Source organism: Bos javanicus, chromosome 27 (assembly GCF_032452875.1).
Source record: "Bos javanicus breed banteng chromosome 27, ARS-OSU_banteng_1.0, whole genome shotgun sequence".
NCBI classification, from domain to species: Eukaryota; Metazoa; Chordata; class Mammalia; order Artiodactyla; family Bovidae; genus Bos; species Bos javanicus.
The window spans coordinates 15,113,969-15,130,801 of NC_083894.1; the positions used below are offsets into that span (position 1 = coordinate 15,113,969).

A 16,833-nucleotide genomic window follows, 5' to 3' on the forward strand; every position below is an offset into this window, starting at 1 on the left:
TCAGTATATAATTTTTGCCCTAAAGTTCATAGTTTTGGCAAACACCATTTGTCAGATATGTTTGTATCCTTTTACTTTCTATCTTTTCTCCCTCTTTAAGTCTTAGGCATCTCTCTAGTAAATGGCATGTAACGGGATTTTGCTTTTTATCCTGTCTGGCAAGTACTAATTTTTACTTTTTGTTTTAAATGTAAAGGATTTTGGTTGACTTGAAAAATGAAGTTTGGTATCAAAAATGTCATGACCCTGTCTGCAAAGCAGAAAACTTCAAATCTGACTGTGAGTTACTAATTTTTACGTTTACCACAGAGTAAAAATTAGATATTATATAAAACAGTTCTACTGTCTTTCTGATTCAGGCTTTCCACTACCTGCTGAAGTATGTCTTCTGTCTCTTCTCAAAGAGGTAAGTGCACTTTGTAGTTTCCTCCTGGTTTCTACGGAGAAGGCAATGGCAAGCCACTCCAGTACTCTTGCCTAGAAAATCCCATGGATGGAGGAGCCTGGTGGGCTGCGTTCCATGGGGTCCCTACGAGTCGGTCACGACTGAGCAACTTCACTTTCACGCAATGGAGAGGGAAATGGCAACCCACTCCAGTGTTCTTGCCTGGAGAATCCCAGGGACGGCAGAGCCTGGTGGGCTGCCGTCTGTGGGGTCGCACAGAGTCGGACACAACTGAAGCGACTTCGTACAGTGGTTCAAGGAGCTAATGGTGTCCAGGTATCATCTGAACACAGTTTGGAACTTTGTTTCCACTTAGGAACTGCTGCAGTGGTCGTTCCACCTCAGCACACATCTGCTCTCAACCTCATTTTTCCCCACTGCTGCATAAGAAATAGATAGCTATTAACCAGTTTCAGACATTTTAGCTTCTCATTTTTTGCTTTACAAAGTATATCAAAATATACTTTCTTTATATCTAGAAAGAATTTCTAGAGATAGTTCTATAGGATATATATATATACACTTTAAACTTTGGTAGATATTACCAGACTGCCAAACCAATATTTTTCTTTGAAAAAAACTTTTATATTACTTACCCAAGTAATTCACATTCATTGTAGAAAAACATTACAAAATACATAAAGCGCAAAAAGAAAAAATCATTCTCACTCATAATTTTACCACTCAGATTAATGTTTTGGTCTGTAGCTTCCAAAATTAGTAGTATATATACTATATTGTAGGGATTTTTCCTACTTAAACTGTCATATTTTCTATATTACCAAATTGTTCTCCATGAAAATGATAGGAAATTAGGTTATCCTCCACTTGCCATTTCTTATTTTTACCTTTTAATCTGTACCAAGCTGGTAGACATAAAGTGGTATTTCAGGTGTTTTAATTGACAGTTTAACATTCAGGTTTCTATTATGGATTGCCTGTAACTGCCCTCTGTTTACTTTAATATGAGGTCTAATATTTTACAAGAACTTTGTATTAAGGACTCTTCTACACTTTTCCCCCTTTTGTTTATAGTGTTATGGTTAAAATGAACGTTACCTACTTGAGTGCTTGAGTTTATAATCTAGGTAACTGTCTGGTATGTATTCAACTTTAAAAACGTCTCTCCTGAAAAAATTTATACTGAAATGGTAGAAACCTCCATGACCTGTAGGAGCTGGATATAAAATACCTGATCGCCAGTCTCTGGTAAATTACTAGGTTAAAAAGTGTTTTCAAAGAACCAAACTTTGTCTCTGAGAATATTTCACCCTAGTTTATTTGAAGTGTTATTTTGATAAATGGCTGTGGTTTTAGTGGGTTTCTGAAAGTTGTTTTTTTTCCTGCTAATCCAGTAATACCTTGAAAACACCAAATTGTAAGTACCTTTGGTGACCAGTATTACCACTGCTTGGATTTAACTTATTTTAGCTTTTTACTTAAAAACTGAGTGATAGGTTTATTATACTGTTTAACAGTTAACACTTTTAGTATTTTAAGCTAAACTCCAGAGTTACTGGTATCTGCCTGTTTTCTATTGCAATCAAAGTTTTAACCTGCAGAGATGCTGCAGAAGAACAAGGAGCCCTCCTGTGTGCCTTTTCTTGATTGGTTCTTAAACACTTGGCCACACTTGTTTTCTCCCGCTACTGTACACATGACACATTATTTTTGATGAATCTTGTCCTAGGCATTTCAGGCTGCTGTAACAGAGTACCTCAGACTGAGTGACTTAAAAACAACAAATTTCTCACAGTTCTGGAGGCTGGACAGTCCAAGATCAAGGTGCTGTGGACTCCCGTCAGCTCCCGGGTCACTGAGCGGTGTCTCTCACTGTGTTGTCCCTGGGAGACGGGGTCACAGAGCACTGGTGCCAGTCCCTTCTATCTCAGCACCTGCCTCCCGCAGCCCTCACCTAATACCACCACACTGGGCGTTGGGATCATCTAACGGGGAAGGGGGTGACGAACGTTCAGTCCATAACAAATCTCTTTAGAGTAAGAGCAGATATCAAAACCCTTTGTCTCTTAATACTCAAGCATGTAGCTGGAGAATAAGAACATTCTTATACATCTATAGTGAAATTATTCAGGAAATTTCATGTTAATACAATATGTTTAATACTCAAAATCCAGTCATACTTTTGATCAAATCAGACACTCAGTCGTGTAGTTATCTCAAAACCTTTTTCAATCTAATTTTAAAACTATCAAGAAATTAGTCTGTTCAGATAGCAGATACCAGTTTGCCTTCAGCTAGACTATAGACTGTCCACTTGTAAAGAATCAGTGTACCTTTGCTGTAGCCCATCTGTGTACACCGGAGAGGGCGTGCCACGGAGCTGCAGGCATTTCCAATGTGGAGTTTTGTGAGTGTCCCACAAAGGCAGCAACGATGAGCCCGTGATGACTGCATTGGAGACTGTACCGTCCCGTGTTTGGTATCTGTTGAACTGAATACCTTAATGCAGTACAGATCAACTGTATGGTGAAATTATCACACATTCTGTTTGAATAATCGGTATTTTCTTCCTACTCTGTTCTCCCTCCTCCTCGGAACTACAGGAAGAGGAGTTTACAACAGATACAACAGCAGACACTGAAACCAAGAGTCCTCATGGACCGTCATCTAGCGTGTTGTCGAAAGGGGCATTTTCCGACGCTGACTGGGATAACGGCATTGATGATACTTACATTTTGGAGGCTACAGAAGATGCTGAATTAGCAGAAGCTGCAGAGAACAGTCTTCTGGCTTATAATAGGATGGATGAAATTCCTGATGAACTACTAATAGAAGTATTACAAGAGTAGCTAATTATGGACACTGACATAACTAGGCTGTAATCTACATGAAGGCAGATTTAGTACCATTAAATTATAGTAACTTATTAAATAAGCCTGTTATATCAGCTGTTTTATTTATCACTTTACTTCCAAATCTTATGTACTCAAATAAACCAATTTTATTGAAAATTAGCTCCAGTGTGCTTATTAAAATTCAGTAGAATTCTCCTTATGTGATTAACTATGTTCACATCAGCTTAATTTTGCATGTTTATTTGTAGGGTAGAGCTTCTAAGGGCTGATGAGGTGTCAACACTGTAAAACATTTAAAAACTTAGTACTTGGTGTTAACTAGAAAAGTTAATTATGGCCTCTAAAACTACTATACTTAGCTATTTAATTTTAATGACAAAGCAATATTAAATTCTGGTGAGAAGCTCAAGGTCATACATACAGTCTGAACAGTAAGACAGTTTCTATCTGAGAATGTTATAACAATAAAAAATATTCAGTTCAAATTAATAGTAATAAAGTTCAGGTTTTCTTCCCATTTTCCTTTGTGCAAAAATATATACTGTTGTTACCTTCTAAAACTATCATGAGACTAATCTTAAATGTGCATATCTTAGTAGACTGGTCTCATTTCTGGTCAAGGAGATTCTCTAATTGATAGTTGATATTTTGCAGATGATGTTCGGCTCCTAAAAGGGGTCTTGCTTTGAACAGCAAAGCTGGAAGGCTGGATGAATCATACTGTTGAAGAAAAATATTTAGATGAATAAAAAAACTTAACCCTTTTAAAACCCTATCCATTTTATGTAGTTCAATGTTATGACCAAATACCAGTGATAATAGTGTTTTCCATGAATCACCGTTCACTCATTTTTACGAAATTGTTTTTAATCCGTCACCTCAGAACAACTGATAAACAGGCTGCAAGGGAACTGCTCTGCAAAGCCTGAGCTCCTCACCCAGAAGACCAGCCAGGTCAAAAAGCAATGGCATCCGAATGACTTAAACCAAAGTCTCCCTGGACAGGCCAAGACGTGGTCTGGGCAGGTTAGCCAGAGCTCTGTGGCTCAGCAGGTTCACTGTAAGAACCGACGTAACGAGACACCAGGCCCATAAAACTCATCTAGAAAAATTACTTTTTGAGAAAATTAACCATGTGGTTCTCAGTTGCCAATCCAAGTGTCCTTAATGATTAAAGACAAAATTAAATACAAACCCAGCATAAAAATAGGAAACAAAACTCAACTCATGAGTTTGAAACTTACGCCAAATATCATGGTACAACTTGTATCTAAGGGCCAGTGACTAAAGTCCTGACAGCTATATTATACTTAGAATATTTTGTTGCTTATGTTTTCAAGGTGGTTTTCTTAGAAACAAAATTAAGCACAAAGCTATCAGAGTGACTACAACCCAAATAATTTTGTCTACATCACCTACCATTAGGCAATTCAGTTTAACAGATATTTGAGAGCCTAATGTGTTCAACCTATTGTACCGGGGGGCACCTGCTCTCAGGGGAGGAAGAACTAACATTAGGTACTGGATTCTTAGTTTAAGAAAAGAGGTAAGGCATGTACCCTGGTATCTACACTCTGAAAGCATAACTCAGACACACTACTATATATAAAGCATGAACAGCAAGGACAGGGCCAGCTATATTCACTATCTTGTAAGACCACAGAAAAGAATCTATGCCAACCACCCTTTCCCCTCCTGCATGTCCTCTTAAAACATTTTTCAACTTCTAAAATCATACCTACCATTTATATGGGATAATGGCTACTTTTGCAGATACAAAAGATAGTAAAAAATACGGGCTGAACAAAGAACAAGAGGTTGGTCTTTAAAACTTGTATAGGTTTTAGTGGTCTTAGTCTTAGGTTGACGACAAGTTGAGTTTTGTCCAGAGGATACACTTTCCCTTCAAGAAATTCAGTTCTCTGAAGCTTAAATACCTTAGTAAAATCAGTGTTTCTGGATTTTCCTTTACCTCTCTGGCCTTAATTAATTAGCTAAAGAAGTGGTGTGAACAAATTTTCACCAGTTTATAGGGCTGCTTTTTGGGTAGACCTGGCGTCTCCACTGCTCTCCCCTCCAAGCTCCGCCTCTCTAATAGGAGCCCTGTGTCTTCTGAAGCAGAGTGAAAATTAAAAACTGAACTTACTGTTTCCTTTACACTTGGTTCTTCCTCTTGAACATCTGAGTAATCTTGATGAAGCTGCTTGAGATTAGACAGGAAATATGCTGCCTTCCTAAGGGAAGCTTTTCTCTCCTGAAGTTCCTCATACTTTATTTGTAGTTGTTTCAGCTCTGGTTCTACCCTAAAACAGAAAGATATTTTTCCCAAAAAGAAATGACAAAGTGGAACTTCAGCCTAAGGTGGAGTGTGTAAGGGTTTTGAGTGAAGTAAAACAGGGAAGGTGGACTAGGTGGTTTAAGATATCATTAGCTTTCAAATTATCAATGTGAATGATTCTGAAATCAATTTAAATATAGAAAAAACTCTGAAATATGATGCCTAAAAAGTACTTAGCAGTGAAGCCCACAGAAAAATATGCCTTATGTATCTTAAAGTTCATTAAGTCATTTTTAGAGTCTTAGGAACTACTGAATTGAAACATATACTTGGGTATCAAGATTTTAGCGCCCCAGACGGATGTAGACCAACACTGCAGTGTAGCAGTAAAAGCATGGACAAAAAGCCTTTCCTCTGCCCCTCTGTCTTATGAAATTTTGTCCAAGTCTAATAAAAGCAGTGGAGAAACTATCTCAGTGCCTGGATGAGATGTGCAACCTTGGGCAACCTGCTTTCTGATTCAGTAGCTCGTAAGTCTCTTAACATACAAAATAAAAAGGATAACTTGGATATTGTGGACCAATTTATAAAAGAATGGGGAATGGCTACCATGTTTCATTCTCACAAAGATATATTTAAAACCTGCTCTAATATCATTTTATAGAAGTCCCCGTACAGTTCTGTGTGTTGAACCAGTGGGAAACCCCCTGAGCCAGCAGGGTCGTGGGCAGGAGCGCTGGGTCGGGAGCCAGTGGGCAGACACCGGGTCCTGGCTCCCCCATTTCAGGGTTGGGGGCTGTTGGAATGTTACCGCCCTGTGCCTTGGGTTTTCTACATGTAAAACAATGATACACATTTTCTTTCTTTCTATGCCTTTCCAAAATACTATACCTCTCAAGTTCTACAACTCTGTCTAGAAAAAGGATTGTAATCTCTGAGAGATCCGAGTCTTACATAGTTGTCTTGTGGCCAAACGCCCTGCCTCCCGGGGTTATGGTGACGATTAATATGTTGGTATCACAAAGCACTTAGGACGGCACCCAGCGACACACAGCTAACACCTGAAAAAGCGTCCCGTCATGATTACTTTTCTGACTTTGGCCTGGGCCCATGAAGGCTGCAGCGCCGGCCAGCAGCACCTGTTCAGAGGCTGGATCTGGGAACCAAAGGCCAAGACAACCCATTTCTCCCTCTTCTAGACTTCTGGGGCAGGTCTCATCTTTCAAACTTAGTACTCACTCATAGGTTGTCTTCTAAGACCACTTTCCAAGCTATTTTAAGGCTCCTGAAGGGCAGGGAGCGTACCTGACACTGCTTATTCTGCTGCTGCTTCGCTGCCAACCCTCCGGCTCACCCGGCCACCCCATCTGTGAGGAAGACCACCAGAAACAGAGCGGACGGCTTGCGCTTGTCTTCCTAAGCACACGTGGAGACAGACCTGGAAATTCTTCTGGCCCGACACCTGGGCCCAGGTGTGTCACACCAAGCGATGCGTCTCAACGACACTCATGGAAACTGGTAACGCCGCATACGACACTGTGCTATGCCAGTCACGGTGTGGCACTTTCTGCGCATTTACTCACTCAGGCCTCACACACCCTGGGAGGTACAGTCACTGTCATGCTCATTGCAAACGAGGGAATGAGGCACTGAGAGGACGGCCTGCCCAAGGCTGCCAAGTGGTAGAGCCCGCACTTAAGCCTCGCGTCCACGCGTTACATGTCCAATCAGAGCGCCTCTCGGGCGGGAACTGAGAGAGCTCATGGTGGGCACATCAGGGCTGATCCAATCAGAACGCCTCTCAGGCGGGGACTGAGAGAGCTCGTGGTGGGCACATCAGGGCTGATTTGCTAAAAGCTTCTCAACTCGGCAGTATAACCGCCCTTGACTGAGCTTCCAGCCCAGAGAAGACCTGGTGTTTAAATGCAACACGGCAGCAACTTTTATAGCAAAACCTCACGTGAAACGCTGTAATTAAATCCCTATTTTAAGTTCTCAAAGAGAATTTCGATATTACTTACCGAAGCAATTCATCCTGGACTTCAATCAAACGCTGCCTTTTCTTTTCGATATTGGAGATCATCTAGTAACAAAAATTTGTTACATTAGTTTTGTAAACATTTGAGCACTGCCTTGTACACTGTGCCAGGTACTGGAAGCACAGTGGGAAACACGGCAAACCCCATTCTTACCAACTCGGGTCACACAGGGCAGACAGACATGACATACAAAGGGATGTAATTACAGCCTGTGACGTGTGCTATGAAGGGAAAGAACAGGGAACTGGAGAAGTCCAGGGGGTCCTCTTGCAGATAGCCCCGAAGAGGAGGGCCTATTTTACTACCCTGTAAGCTACCAAGTAAGGCATTCCTACGCCCTCTAATACACTAGGAAAATCCTGAAGCACGGGAATGCCATGACACAATTTGTATTTTACAGAGAACATTTCAACAGGATTCACTGCATCATCTCAACCATCACTTTCAGCGACTACCTCATGTTCCACTGCTGGACATTCAGACTACTCTCCTGCTTGCTTATGAGAGACGCAGGAATGACCAACAAGAGGTTAAAACTGAAAAACAGCAAAGGCTGTTGTTTTTCACCAGAATAGTTTGTTTTTCACCACAAGGAAAACTATCCACTTCACGCCCATTTCTGTTATAAACACAGAGGGCGGCTGTGCTTCCACACGTGGGTTCACGCAACTTTAGAGCCAGAACAAGGCATGAGTTTTGGTCCAACTGTAAACAGGCGGGCTGGAAGGGCCTCGTGTTTCCTTGCAGACCAAGTGGCAACAGGACACTGAGGCAGCAGCACCATGACAAGAGATCTCCTGACCTTGGCCCAGTATTCTTCCTAGCCTGCCCTTTCTGAGACTCGAGCCAGTTCTTTAGTCTGAAAGACTTCTGACACACACACACAGTAGTGATACACGTATTACATAATATGCAACTATGTAAGGGGTCATTTGGGGCTTGAGAGCCATTTTTAGGCCAACTGGGACCCCTGTTCCTTAGCCTACGTCTCAACAACATTACCGACTTGATCAGTACTCACCTGAACAGTCACCAGATCGACTAAACAAAAGCCTGACTAAAAAGATAAAAGGCCTCCACAAACTGTAGGTCACAAAGCCCAGAGTCGGGTCTTACTTGCCATGTATGTGCACCTTCTACAGGACTGTGTCTTTAATCACGTAAGTGATTTACCTTAGCATTCTTCCTTTTCAGAGTCTTCAACATCTGGATTTCTTGAACCTACACAAAACAAAAACAAATATTTGCATGCATTTTCCAAAGTCAAGTGTTTATCATTTTATAACATATCATATCCAGTTTCTAATCTTCACCACACTGGCAGCAAATGCAAGCTTTTCCAAGACAACAGTGAGTTGCTCAGGATTAGTTTTTAAAAAAATAAAAATTAGACCAACCAATTTATGTCACTGAACTTACCATTTTGATGAGTTCTTCTTTCAAATTAGAATGAAATTTGTTGATGGCTGCCTTACAAACTCGAGAGTCTATTTTTTGTCTGTAGCAGAATGAAAAAAAAGTCAAACTCAGGTACTCTCTGAAGGATTTGGAAAGGCGTGTTTCATTTGTTCAGCATTCCCAGGGACACACAGTTTGGCATGTGCCATTCTGAATATCTAAGAGGGCATGGTCAGCTTGCAGCCCCTTCTCAGGTTTAAAAAAAATACTGGAAGCATCTCAAGAAAAGAAAAACAACTGGAACTCTCTTTCCTAAGTCCTGACGCATGTGGCCAGCACTTCCCGACACTGGCCACAGCCACAAGCGACACGAAACCATGTGGAAAGTGATGGTCCCAGACAAGCCCGGGCTTCCCTGCAGCCTGATCCAGTGGCCAGCAGACTTCAGCCCTTTCCTCCCTCCCTGCCACAACTGGGGAAGGGACTGGGCCTCACATTTGGACTAACCGATATATAAGCAGCCAGAAGCCAGCTCTTCAGCTCTGCAAAAGCTGACCCAAACAAAGAAACTGGTTTGGGTCCCTGTTGTCAGGGACAGAAGAGCCCAGTCTCCCTCCCTCACAGCTGGACACAGACCCATGGTGACCCACACCCTGCCAGGGTGGAGCTAACCCCTGCTCGGCCTCGTCACAGAACAACACTAGAATTTAAAGTCTGAATTGAAAATAAACCTCTTGTGTGAGTGAGAGCTTGTCATATAGCCATTTTTTTCTTGGGGCAAATACATGAGGAAAAGTCACCCAGGAGAAGGGGACTAGGCCCGTGGCCTAATTCTTCAGACGCTAAGCAGGAGAGATGGCCTGCACTTTTGACATCAGAAGATGGAATAAGAAACCCCAGACCTCATTCCTCCACAGGGAAACCAACAACCACATATAGCCCTAAAAGCCTTATGAGGAGGACTCCAGGAACCATTAAGAAGCTGCAGTTCTTAACTGGTTCTGGCAAGTTCAAAGTCTAGACCCTAAATTCAAACAGCCATTTCATATCAACTCTGATCGCCCTTTTCCCAGAATTAAACAGTCTCCAGGTTAAACATGATGCACTTTGTGGTGGGGGCAGGGAGAGAAGACCAAGATATCACAGCTTGCCAAAGTTCTAATCTTACTGGTGGGGAGTTATAAATTTAAAAAAGGATAAATACATTCTTCTAAAGGTAAGGATAATTAAGTGTAATGGACTAAAGTGAAATTCAAAGATGGACACTGGACTTAAAAAGGATTTTGTAATAAATAACAGTTTAACATGAGACAAAGGTAGGAAGTAAAAGTTAAAAGAATGTAAAATCTGGCAAATACTAAAGAAATCTAGTGACATATGAGATAAAAGATTTTAAAACCAAAAAAAGCATTTTTAGGAATGAAAAGAGTCACTTCATAAGGATAAAATGTTCAATCTAAAAGAGCAATTTTAAACATGATATCCTAGTAAAATAACCTCTATAGAGATAGCATAAATTGATAGAAATACCAGGAAAAACTGAGTAATACTGATTCTACACAGATCCAATAATTAGAGCTTCCACAGAGATTATGTGCTAGGCCATAAAGGAAGCCTCAGTATTTCAAAAATAGGTATTACCAGTCCATGAAATTGGACTGTAACTATTTAAGACAGAAGATTAATAAATACAAATTAAAAAGGAACATACAAGGACATACAATAACATACTACTAAATCAGAGGCTTAAAGAAAAAAGTATGATAGAAATTTAAAAGTACATAAAAATGATAATGAAAGTTCTACATATCAAGTTGTGGGGTGAACAGAAGTGCTATTTCAAGGGAAATTTATTAGGCACATAAATGACAACATCAAAAGACTCACTCATACTCTAGAAGAATGTTCTCGAATGCAGACAAAAACACATCTAATTCCATGATGTCACTGGCTTTCTTTTCTTTTAAACACCAAATAGGTGCACAGTCGGAAGTATCTACAACATCAGGATAGGTTAATTTAATATACTGATTATCAGCAATTTAGCTCTAGGTCCAGGGATCTGAAAGCCTACAACAAAAGTATTCCACCAAATTGCTAAAAATAGTAAGAGGTTTTGAAGAAACGCATGGGAGAAGACAGGCTCACAAACCCCTGTCGGTAGGGCGCCCTCTAGTGGCCGCCTCCTTGGTTGGCCCACTTCTGAAGCAGCCAAAAGCAGCCGTCCCTTCGTTACCCTGCTGCGCCTTTAACAGCCGGCTGTTACTGAATGCTACTGGTGATGCAGATCTTTGTTAACTGTGTTTTGTTAGTTTTAATCTACCTGACGGATCACTTCTAGGACACAGGAAGGTTATTGCATATATTGATTCAGACAGCTGATATAAGAGATTAACTATAACTTTGTACATTTGTGAAAGAAATATTACATATTCATTAAAATGGTATGTAGAATACTGAATGACAGGATATGAGCCCACTTAGGGTGAGAAAAGCTCAGTAAAAGGACTGAAGAGTATAGACCAAAAAACATGGCAGTTACTTTGGGGTGATGGAATTGTAGGTGATGTTATCATCCTTTCTATATCTTTGAAATTTTCTAAAATAAACATTTTTATAATAAGAAAAACAAAACTTATCTTTTAAAAAACTGGAGAGAAAATGCTTTATTTTCCTCCCATTTTTCAATAAACTTTGTGCCAATAAAAATGATGCAGAATAATATGCATGAATCTCAAAGTTACGTTGAATGAAAAAAGGCTTCTAAAAGTGCATAGTTTGATGTCTGAAAAGAGTGATAACGTGATGAAAAATTAAAATAGATTAATGAATAGGTGCTAAGGCAAGTAGAAATAAATTCTGATGGTAAAATCTAGTTAGTAGGTTTATGAATAAATATTGTTCAATTCTTTATCCTTTGTTGTATATTGAAAATTTTCATGACAGATTGCTGGAAAACTCAGTTACTCCAAAGTCATATATTTTTTAACTTTTTAAAGTGGAAATTTTATATACTTAAATGTACTACTTTATTAAATTAAAAAATATATTTTTAAAAAAGAACTTCTTGAACGATTGACTACATATAAAACACTTCTATACCTGTGGTGTAACTTCTTGGTTTCTTCCTTTTGCCAGGAAACATCTTATTTTTCTGAGTTTTCTAAAAAACAAAACAAAACAAACAAACAAAAAACCACAGCAAAGATTTTCATGTAGGAGAAAGTTCTCTTAAAACAAGAATTAAGACAGCATTATCAGACACTGTCAATACTTTAGCTACAATTCGATCCAGGAAAATACCCTGGAAAAGGAAATAGCAACCCACTCTTGCCTGGAAAATCCCTTGGAGAGAGGAGCCTGGTGGGCTACAGAGTCAGACACGACTGAGTGACTAACTTTCTCATTTTGTTCTAAGTGAATATATTAATCATATAAATTATCTAACTTAATATAAGGAAACACTGAACAAAATAAACTACCTCAAAATAAAAAGTAATTAAAACTTTCAGTTGGCTTTTAACAATGGGTGCCTTGGAGGAAATTGAGCTTTTATTATTTAAGATAATAATATGTGGAATCAGCTCAATTTCTGCTCCAAGCTATGATGAAGTGACAGCTTCTGAACTAGCTCTCTTGCCAGCACAACCATAAAGTGGGGAGGGGGGTGGCATCGGACAACAGGCAGGACAAGCCTGAGACTCTCAGAACGCAAACCTACGGCTGCCCCGGCCCCCCAGGCCCGGGACACCTTCCTTCAGACGGCAGCACAGCAGCTGCATCCCCATTGAGAGCAGCGTCCTGCCCCGCTGAGGAGGCAGAAAGCAGGGCACAGTGGCCAAAGCCCCTGCAACAGGCTGTCGGAAGAGGACACGAGAGGTCTGGCTGGGGTCCCTGACGCCTACTCCATGCTCGCAGGGAGGCTACACAGGGGCACTGGATGTGCTTTCATGGGAACAAGGACGTAACAAGTGATAAAGGACAAGGAATACTGCGGGAAATTGGATGGAGAAAACGCAGAGGCCTCACTAACTAGTTAAGAGCTGTTGATCCAGCTGAGCGGGTGCTGGGGGGACACCCCAGCTCAGGGGTAAGAACATGCCCGAGATCGTGCCATCTCCAACTGTCCCCAGGGTGGGGGAGCAGACAGCCTTAGAGATTCTAGTACAACAGTTTATGACCCTCCAAAGTACCTGATACATAGATAGATACACAGCATACTTATGATGTTAAAATTCAGTTGGGGGAATGGTTAGGAGGAAAAATGTCTAAAAAGGCTTCTTAGGGAAGACAACAATGAAAAAGGTTTAAGAAACACTGCTCAAGAGTTAGGGCTGCCCCAGACCCACCCTACTGCTGCTGCTGCTGCTAAGTCGCTTCAGTCATGTCCGACTCTGTGCGACCCCATAGACGGCAGCCCACCAGGCTCCCCCGTCGCTGGGATTCTCCAGGCAAGAACACTGGAGTGGGTTGCCATTTCCTCCTCCAATGCATGAAAGTGAAAAGTGAAAGTGAAGCCACTCAGTCCTGTCCGACTCCTAGCAACCCAATGGACCACAGGCTACCAGGCTGCTCCGTCCTCTAACTAAGGCTAAAGCCAGTCTCTGACCAGACTCAACAGAGCCTGGGGGTGCGGTAAGCATGATTCCCACTGACCTGTATGCTCCCTGCTCCTGAGTGTGAGTGGCTCCTGTGACTCTGGTGGGATGGTCACCCCCTTGATTAGTCACATCGCACAGGAGACCACTGCAGACTGAGAGGCCCTGGCTGGCTCTGAAGATATTGCCAGCTGCCCCGCCGGGAGAGGGCCCTGTGAGGAGGGCCTCGGGGCAGCCTCTGCTTGCTGAGTTGACCCCTGGCTTCCACCAGAGAGGAAACAAGAACACAAGGATCTGAATTCTATCAACAGCTTGCGTGATCTCAGATGAGGACCCCGAGTCTCAGGTGAGAGTCCGCTCCTGGCTGGCACCTCGACTCCAGCCTATGAGACCCTGGCCCTCACCAGCTGGGCGAGCCTGGACTTCTGACCTACAGAGACTGTGCGAGACATAAACGTATGTTGTTTGAAGTCACACAGTTTGTGGTATTCTGTTTTGCAGTGATTGAAGACTATTAATACAGACGTTGAGTCCACGGACTTAGAGAGGCTTGGGAGACCCACTGAGGCTTTCCACAGACTGACCCCAACAAGGGATAAATCACACCCACAGAAGTTCAAGCTGATCAGCCAATAATTAAGATACCTATTAGAATGAAAGTCAACATTCAGAAGAAAACACAACTCAAAATCTCAACCACCTGTCAACAACAATGTGTAACACACAGTTTAAAACTCCTAGATGAAAAATGTCACACAAAATGTGACCTGTAGTCAAGACAGAAAAGAAGTACTCAAAAGAAGCTGACCCACCACAGTCCAGGTACAGTCACCCCTTAATGTCCAAGGAAGGTGGGTTCAGAATCCCCAGGGACCCCCAGATCCGTTGATGTTCAAGCCCCTTGTATAACATGGTAGCACTTGCACATAACCTTCTTCCCATTACATTTAAATCATCTCTAGATTACCTATAATACCTAATACAAATACTATGCAAATACTATGAAATACATACAAATACTATGAAAATAGTTGCTGGTGCGTGGCAAATTCAACTTTTAGCTTTGGGGGAATTTTATGTAATTTTTGTCCCCGAATATTTCCTATCAAATAGTTGGTTGAACCTGTCAATGTGGAACCTGCAGATAGAGAGGGCTGATTGCACCTTACTTAGAAAGCAGAGACTTCAAAGCCACTCTCATAAATATTAATATGTCCCAAGAAGGAAATGATGGACTTAATGATTAAGCAGATAAGGAATCTCAGCCAAGAAACAAACTATGAAGGAAAAAAAATAAAAGAAGTTCTAGAACCCAAGAGCATGATACTAAAAAGGAAACGTTATTGGGTGATGTTTTATTCCCTATGACCACTATAATAAATTACTACAACTTGGCTTAACAAAGATATTTCCATAGATCTGGAGTTCAGAAGCCTGAGATCCATTTCAGTGGGCCAAAATCAAGATGCTGACATATTATTACATATTAAAAGCTTGATTAAGAGATATTACATGTCAAGAATCTTAAAAGAGAATAAATATGACCCAGAATTCTTATCAGAGCAATTTCTTTCCTAAGGAAATGACCAAGGATGTGCACAGAGATTTCGCTAGGGGGAAAAAAAAAAAATCAAAGCACTTATATTTTAAAAACTGCAATTCTTCATTAGTAAAAGATTAACTAAACTATGGCACATTCACGAATGAAATGTCATGTGTTAAAATGGTATGTAGAATACTTAATGCCAAGGATGTGGTTCACGTACGGTAAGAAAAGCTCAATGAAAGACTGAAGACTGTAGACCAGAAAAGGCAGCAGTTATTTTATTCTGGGGTGATGGAATTAAAGGATTTTATCTTCCTTTATACACCTTCTAAATTTTTTAAAGTAAATATACTTTTATAATAAGAAAAATAAAAACGTATCTTTCAAAAGAAGCGAAGGAAAAAAAAATGCTTTCCCTTCCCCCTGGACATTCTCAGCTTCTTCTCCTCTCCAGGGGGATGGCAGACACTCTTACCAGCTGATGTTCTGTGGCCAGCGTTGCTTTCTCAGCAGAGGACTTAGCACTTTGGGGCCCTGTCTTCTGAGGAGTGACCGCTTCAGCTGGTTTCTCCGCAAGTCCTGGAAGTGCTGTAGCTGAAACAGCTTCATGCTGTGTACTTATGTTCTCTGTGGGTTTAACTTTTCTCCTTACATCACTTTCTTCAGGGCTTTCAGATTCGTCACTGATGGGCTTGAGTTTTCTTCTTGGCTATATCAAGAAAACAGCCTTATTGTTTAGAAAATACAAATGCTTATCATTCCTGTTAGTAGATAACCATAAGGTCCACATTTCTTAATTCCAAACTTCAAAACTGAACATACTAGAAAGATGGCAACCTCACTCGTGGACAGGACCAGAAACCCGGATTAAAGGGTTCCCAGCAAACACTCCCAACAGAGTGTTTAACCACCACCTACGCACATTACAAGGACACTATGAAAACTGACACGGTACACAGATTTGAGATCTCGGGGATGAAAACACTTCAGGTATAAAACTATCCCATTTTTATCTTAAAAAAGTACCTTCTGAAACATAATACACTCTTTATGAAAAATAATGCTACAGAACATTGTCTCTATTTGCATCCACACAGTATATGAAACACTTTACAAAACATTTCTTCTACTTGCATCCAATCTAAATAGGATATGAAATATCTTACAAATTAAGTTGGGAGATCGTGCATACCTTTTTGGCACTAATCTTTACAGACTCGTTTTCACTTGCTTCAATTTCAGAAGTGTCCGAACTGTACCAAAAACCAAACCATCAGTATCTTGTACACGCTTCATTTTTATTCACATGTGTCTTCTAAAAGCTGCTCCTCTGACACAAACACAAGCTCAGTTTAATGAGATTTCCCACTTGTTACGGGCGGGCCTGCCACCTCCCCAGCCTTACCGTCACCTCCCACGCCTTTGCACACCCAGGCCGCATCACTTGAGCTCGAGCAGGCAGTAAGAGCCGGTCACTGCAGCCCGTGGCCCCGTCAGAAGCACCCCTTCCTCCACCACCACAGGCCCAAGTTTAGGGGACAGAAAAGGGAATACTTTCTTTCATCCTTTGAAAAGGAAAAATAACCTAAATTTCTGATGAGAGTGCTTTCAGTTTTTTCATTCGACATTTAACACCAACTTCGAAAAGCAAGTATAAGGGATATAATTACTTGAACAACGAGGAGGCTTCCTGTGATGGGATCCGTGTCTAGG

The 16,833-nt window shown here is 41.1% G+C and overlaps 2 protein-coding genes across 11 annotated transcripts in view; one reads left to right on the forward strand and one right to left on the reverse strand.

Annotated features, from left to right (window-relative positions):
• PRIMPOL (primase and DNA directed polymerase) overlaps positions 1-3,417 on the forward strand; it is a 50,939-nt gene extending 47,522 nt beyond the window's left edge. For 7 of the 9 annotated variants that reach the window (XM_061404159.1, XM_061404161.1, XM_061404160.1 and 4 more), the window contains 3 exons: positions 197-279; positions 360-406; positions 3,010-3,417. In XM_061404159.1, coding sequence (XP_061260143.1) covers positions 197-279; positions 360-406; positions 3,010-3,255 — 376 coding nt within the window. In that variant the 3' untranslated portion in view covers positions 3,256-3,417. Of the gene's footprint in view, positions 1-196; positions 280-359; positions 407-1,800; positions 1,824-3,009 lie in introns of all 9 variants that reach the window. The other 2 variants (XM_061404165.1, XM_061404166.1) reach the window with 2 other exon arrangements.
• Positions 1,777-16,833, reverse strand: part of CENPU (centromere protein U) — a 47,418-nt gene continuing 32,361 nt past the window's right edge. For both annotated transcript variants that reach the window (XM_061404169.1, XM_061404168.1), the window contains exons 5-13: positions 16,313-16,373; positions 15,596-15,829; positions 12,079-12,139; positions 10,864-10,972; positions 8,998-9,076; positions 8,752-8,799; positions 7,561-7,622; positions 5,408-5,564; positions 1,777-3,981 (exon numbers count right to left, since the gene is read on the reverse strand). In XM_061404169.1, the coding sequence (XP_061260153.1) occupies positions 3,868-3,981; positions 5,408-5,564; positions 7,561-7,622; positions 8,752-8,799; positions 8,998-9,076; positions 10,864-10,972; positions 12,079-12,139; positions 15,596-15,829; positions 16,313-16,373 (925 nt within the window). In that variant the 3' untranslated portion in view covers positions 1,777-3,867. The remainder of the gene's footprint in view (positions 3,982-5,407; positions 5,565-7,560; positions 7,623-8,751; positions 8,800-8,997; positions 9,077-10,863; positions 10,973-12,078; positions 12,140-15,595; positions 15,830-16,312; positions 16,374-16,833) is intronic.